This window comes from Hevea brasiliensis, chromosome 17, assembly GCF_030052815.1.
Source record: "Hevea brasiliensis isolate MT/VB/25A 57/8 chromosome 17, ASM3005281v1, whole genome shotgun sequence".
In the NCBI taxonomy this organism is placed as follows: domain Eukaryota; kingdom Viridiplantae; phylum Streptophyta; class Magnoliopsida; order Malpighiales; family Euphorbiaceae; genus Hevea; species Hevea brasiliensis.
Genome location: NC_079509.1, coordinates 12,662,376 through 12,668,625, shown reverse-complemented (window position 1 = coordinate 12,668,625; position 6,250 = coordinate 12,662,376). Strand labels below are relative to the sequence as shown.

Sequence of the window (6,250 nt, the reverse complement as noted above, 5' to 3'; positions counted from 1 at the left end):
TCTCTCCCGACACAGACCCTCATTTGTAACCTTCATTCAACAATGAATCCCCTCAAAGTGTATCAATGGCACTGCCAACCACAATTTTTCCGTATTTCACGAAATACCCCTCTCCTTTCCATCTCTCCTGGACTCAAATTCCCCCTTAAAACATTCACTCCTCCCTCTTTCTTCAATCTTTTGTTACTTTCTTCGTTTAGACCCAGCTTGAAAATATCCTGTGTTTCAAGAGCTGAAACTTCGTTTTTTGATAACAAACAAGAAGATGATAGTGCGAACCGGCTATCAAAATTGGAAGACTTGGCCCAAAATGGGGTTGTTTACCAGAATACACTGAGATTGGTGGAGTGCTCCATGTTCGCTGCTGTAACTGGGCTTGTGTATTTCTTGAGCAATTCTCTCTCAATTGAGGTTTTCTTTTATTTTTTTTTTTCTACGTAACTCAATTGCTAAGTCGGTTTTTGTTGGTTATACGCGTTAATCTTGTTGGTTACTGCTTTTGTTTAACTTGGTTGCTTGATTTGGTTGTTGACTCGTGCTGTTAATCCTCAATTTAATCTCAAAGTTCTGAAATTTCTGGATTATGGCATTTATTATTTCTGGATTTGATTGATTGTTGATTCTTTTATGCTTTAGTCCGTTGCTAGGAAGTAATGATAAGGAAACAAAGCTTTTATATTTGGGTTATGAATCTATTTGTTAAGTTCCCTTTGCTGTATTTTATGTTTTGCCCCACCTGTGTCTCAGTAGAATTTGCTTTTGTACAGAATTACTTTGGATGTTTCTTCTCGTTGCCAATAGTAATCTCTTCAATGAGATGGGGTGTCGCAGCTGGGAGGAAAACAGTGGTTTGTAGCCATCCATTACTTGCATTGTTAAAGTCTAATCCTTCTTGATTCATCTAAGTATTGTATTATTGTTGGACTGATGTTACAATCTGGCAGGTGGCAACAGCTATGCTTTTATTGGTGTTGTCCGGTCCATTAAAAGCTTTAACATATCTGGTGAGCAGAATATCAACAGTTTCAACTTCACTAATTATCATTTCCTGTTCTTGGATCTTAATGTCCAATCCAACTTGTTATGGGATCTTGAGGGTTCACTGATTGGTTCTTATGTGTGATGATTTAGATTTAACATTGAAGGTTGTGGTATGTCCCCTAGAACTTGGCTAAATATTTGCAGCTTTCAATTTGGATAAAGTCTTCCTACTTTAGGGCCATAGTTTTAGATTGCAGTCATGGCCGTGTTTCACAGAAGTGGGTTTTCACAAGCTTTACATTTTGAAATTTTACAGGTGTGGTTGTGGCCATCACAGCACAATAATTAAAAAAAAATAATGAATAAAATGCTTACATATAATTAAACTTCAGTAAAACACAAAGTAAAGGATGGCTAAATGAAAAATGATGGTATTAAATTGTATTCCTTAATTATAAATCAAATTGAAAGTAATACATAGTTGCTGGCCTTATCATGACTCCATCAAAAAGAGTATCAGAATTTTGAAAGGAAAAAGGGGAAAGAAGAAGAATAAGATAGAGAAAAGAAAGACTAAAAAGTTAGCAAGTTTAACTTGCATTTTGCCACTGCAAGGGAGTTGGGGTGGAACCCTTATGTAGTCTTGTGAGCTAGTTTTTATCTTTCTCAGAATATTTTCAACAGTGATCTTTAAATTTCTATGATATTTGAGTCCTTTTAGCATAAAGTAAAGGAGAGAATTACAAAAACCTTGCAAAGGAACATACATAATCTTTTGTCTCGGATTGTTGGTTTCTGACATTGTTAAGTAATGGCCATTTTTCACTACACCTGTTATACAACAGGAAGGCTATAGCCTGTTAAAGTACTGGCCATTACTTTACATTAAAGCCATTATTTGATTATCCCATGCTTAGTGGAATTAACAAGAGAAGTAAAATTTGGTACCTTTGACTTAGTTAAGATTTGGACTCCTGTTATAACCATAATAAGACATTTTAGTTTGTGAGCATGTTAATTTGAAGAACAGTGCTTGAGGTTATATTTGTCAAAACTTTGAAGATAATATGCCAAACTATCTTTATGTCTGCTTTTCTTCACAAAATTCATAATTTAGTTGTCCTGGGCAGAAGAGCTGACATTTGCGTGCTTACGCATTCTTTTTCAGCTAACACATGGTATACTTGGTTTCACGATGGGCTCTATGTGGAGGTAATTAATACAAACCTTGCAAGTTCTTATTGCATGATATTTTCTTCTTTTTGCGCATCATTCAATGAGTATGATTTTTTATGTTATAAACAGGTAATTGTTAGTAATACATCATAAATATCAAATTTTCCTCTTTAGTACTGATTTATTGGTGATTTTAAAGAATTTATCATAATTTCATCCCCTTTAATTGGCTTTGGTTTCACCGACTTATATGTCAATTTGTACTTCTCTGAAATAAGTATCTTTCAAAATCTTACTAGCATCTGAACTAAATAAATGTTGTAGAAGTTTTATTATTGGGTAGAGCCAAGTGATTCACATGAGTTTAATCAGTGGCCTTTTCAGTATGCTGCTCTCCATGAGCTTTCAGTTACTCTTTTGACATGCTTATTGCGCTTCAAATTTTAAATACCCTATCTAGCCAAGTAAAATATGCGACCATTCAATTTTTAAATGAATCAGCCATAGAGTGATGCCTGGTGGAATCTTTTGGTTTTTGAATTTTTTCAGGTTGGGAGCAGATTGGAGTCTTTCAATATTCTTGTGCACAATTGTAGTGTTTGCTCCCTTTGGCCTTAGACTTCCTTAACCCTGTTTGAAGCAATGGCCTTATTTTCAAATTTCTATTTACAGACATTTCTCTAAAATGCAGGCTCGATCAATGGGTGCCATGGGGTATGTCATTACATCTTCCTTCTTAATAAGAGAAAACATACTTGCTTTGGTAATTGTTTACTTCTGACCATGTAATTTTTCTTTATTCAGTGTCACTTAATCAGTTACAAAGTTCTTTACTTTTCCTGTAGATCACCATAAACATTCACGCTTCTCTGACATTAATATTTACCGCCATTGGTATTAATACAATTCCATCAATGAACGTGATATATGCTATATTTGGGACTCTGGTAAATTTAGCTATCCCCTTCTCTGATCCTTTATATATGGATATATTTATGTATAAATGGCATACTTATCTGTCTAATTGTCAAACAGCTACTGCTAAATAGTGGATTCTTTGTGTTTCTACTGCACCTCTTGTATTCTGTGTTCCTCGCCAGACTTGGGATGAAAGATTCATTGAGATTGCCAAGATGGCTGGAGAAGGCCTTATGAGTTATTTATATGAATTTACATTCTGGTGGCAAGCCAATATTGTTACCCTCATCAATATACTCAAGTTAGTGCTCAGTTGTTATTCAATTACCATTCAACTTGTATCACTACAACCACAAGTTCCTTTGCTAATTCCTTTTTGGTTATTATTTTTAACTTTTCAACCTTATCCATGTATTGGAAGTTATCTGTTGTTATAGTGAAAGGTCCTAATGCACTCAGAATTGAACTCTTAAAGCTCTTTCCTAATGTAAATGTATATATATATTCACTTATATTTTTAATTCCTTTGAACATGTCTTGTTAAGATAGTTTTATTTCAAAATCTTTAACCTGCGACACAGGAAAATGGAGAACATGAGCTAGGCTCTGAAGCACAGAAATGGCAATGGTTGGAGTGTTTCAGTTTCGGAAACGTTTTCAACAAAATGCGTGTATCAAAAAAAAAAAAAAAAAAGAAATTAATTAGGTTAAAAACACGGGAGAAATAGGACCAGCTGCATTGCATCGCACAGACAAAGAAGACGATGACTTACCTGGTCAATGGACAGAGGTGTGGTGGTGGCTAGGCATGGATCATCTGGTTTGTTTCTACCTTTTTATTTCTGCCTGTTCATGCTTCCAAGCTTTTGCACAGAATCTTCAACTTTTGGGTGTTGAAGTGCTTTTGCTTTTTGGTAATATCATCTAGATATTGCTCGTTAGAAATAAGAGAGTTTTCTAAGTTCTTTATGGCATGAGAGCACCAAAATTTGAATTCTTTCAGGAAATCTCTTTCTGGGTTTTGTAGATTAGTACTACTAATAGCTCATAAGCAGCAAAAGTTTAAGGCTCAAGGTCGACCCATAGGTTTTGCAAGCCTAAGTACATCAATTAATCCTTAGTAAAGACAAGGCAGATAATGTCCAAGCCTTTCACTATACATTTTCAGTGGAACCTCAATCAAGCCTTCTCGGAACCCAACCCATTTATCTAACCATCGTGCGCGCGCGCACCCGTATGTATATTATATTTACACATTTCTTCATATTTTCATTTTATATATTTTTAATTTTTTTTTTAAATCTATTTTCATGTTTTTTAATATCCGCATTTCTATTTCTGTACTAAACTTGGATCATCTCGTTTGCTCTAACTTCCATTTGTGAATGTGTCACAGTTGGGTTTAAAGTAAAGCTGAAAATGATTCGGTTCAATTCCTATGAGGAATTGGAACCAAACTAAAGTTCATTTTCCTCCTTGAAATTGGAATTGAAGTTCTTAGAAATCAATTTAGTTTGGTTTCATTCAATTCAATTTTTCAATTTTGATTTTAATTCTAATTTTGATTCCAATTTTTGCATTAAAATTACAATAATTTTTTTTTTTCAAAAGGCAACAATAATTTTAAATTCCTACCATCAAAATATCAATAACCGTAATCAAAATAAAAATACTAACATCAAAATAAACTATCAACAAAATAATATCATAATAATACTGTATTCTTTTTAATAAAAAAAAATATAATATCAAAATAAAAATTCAATACGATAATTCAAGTGCAATCATCGATAGTAACACATAATAATTTCATAAAAATAACACCAAATCATAATTAATTAATCATAACATTAAATTAAGCTTCATTTTCATTAAAAAAAAAAAACCGTCATCTTTTCCAGGTCTAAACAATCCTTTAAAATGATGTTACCTTCATTGTCAGATGTTAGTGGATTAAGATTTTTAATTAAATGAAGGTTAAAAAAAAAATTATTAAGTCAATTAATTATTTACACTTAACAATCCATTCTAGTTCTTGGATTGATCAACTCCGTAGCTTCAGAATCTTTCATAGTCTACGTTTACATGAAAATTGCAAACATTGAATAATCAATATCATACATACAATCTATTTATTTGATGCAATAGTTATAATTAATTCCCTACTTTTAAGCTCTTCAATGAATTCTTCAAGTGGATTTCTCAACCAATCTTGATGGTAAATTAGTACTTCCACAGTAGTTAGAAGCCACATAAAATCTAAATAAATTTATTATAAATTATATATATGTATAGTTGTATACATTATACATGTACATATTAGATATTTATTTGTATATAAATATATATATATAATTAATTATATGGAAATTTTAATATATTTAAATAATTAATAATTAAAATGTATATTATAATAACACTTATAATTAAATTCCACAAGTGATTTAATTCATTTATTATCAGACCTATCAAAAAAACATTGCAAGTATAATTACATATTAAAATTATATGATATATCTATAAAATTTATGCACGTTCAATACGGTTCCAGTTTCATTCTTTACAATTCAGTTCCTCCAAAATCAATTCTTTTGTCCGTTCATGTTCAGCGCGATACAATTTTTCAATTGGTTTAAGTCCTCTATAAACCATGCGCAGCCCTAATTCAAAGCACATCTATGTATGGAAGCATAACTTAAGGTATCATCATATATACATGCTTGTACATAACCATGTGAATTTAAGGGCAAAAAAAATTAAAACAAAAAAAAATTATAGAATGTATGAAAACATAAATTCAGATAATTAGGATCCCGTTTGTAATGATTAAATCTCCAATGAAACCCAAAAACCTAACCAGAATTTCATCTTCAAATCATAAGATGACTTTCCTATGCAACAACATCCCAAAAAAAACCAATAGGCAAGTCATATGGTAGATCTCATATAACAATGACTTGCCTTTTGATATTAACCCAGTTGCTCTAAGAATTATATGCTTTTATCTATACTTTATAGCCAAGCCCTACTATTACTACTCATCCAACAATGCATCAAACAGTAATTTTCCACCCCCACCCAAAAAAGGAAAAAAAAACACTATCCCTCGCATGCAAAGTCTCAAGCATGCACCTTAAAAATCAAAAAACATTGCGATATTCATAAAAGGTCTGCA

At 32.2% G+C, this 6,250-nt stretch overlaps 1 protein-coding gene across 2 annotated transcripts; it reads left to right on the top strand.

Moving 5' to 3' along the window:
* On the top strand, positions 1-3,606 carry LOC110638580 (uncharacterized). 2 transcript variants are annotated; one of them, XR_002491726.2, is made up of 8 exons: positions 1-411; positions 768-848; positions 945-1,004; positions 2,150-2,193; positions 2,707-2,749; positions 2,849-2,871; positions 3,003-3,104; positions 3,193-3,247. XR_002491726.2 is itself a non-coding variant. In XM_021789210.2 (8 exons), the coding sequence occupies exons 1-8, from the start codon at positions 43-45 to the stop codon at positions 3,310-3,312; spliced, it is 891 nt and encodes a 296-aa protein (XP_021644902.2). In that variant the 5' UTR covers positions 2-42; the 3' UTR covers positions 3,313-3,606. The 2 variants fall into 2 exon arrangements, 1 of the variants encoding a protein (XP_021644902.2); XM_021789210.2 differs by having other exon boundaries at positions 2-411; positions 2,849-2,920; positions 3,193-3,606.
* The last annotated feature ends 2,644 nt before the right edge of the window (positions 3,607-6,250 follow it).

Excerpts from the sequence above, each read along its gene's own strand:
- LOC110638580 (XM_021789210.2), top strand. The coding sequence starts at position 43 with ATGAATCCCCTCAAAGTGTATCAATGGCACTGCCAACCACAATTTTTC. Across the intron at positions 2,194-2,706 it reads ACGATGGGCTCTATGTGGAG|GTTGGGAGCAGATTGGAGTC; the intron begins GTAATTAATACA and ends GAATTTTTTCAG. Across the intron at positions 2,921-3,002 it reads GAGAAAACATACTTGCTTTG|ATCACCATAAACATTCACGC; the intron begins GTAATTGTTTAC and ends CTTTTCCTGTAG.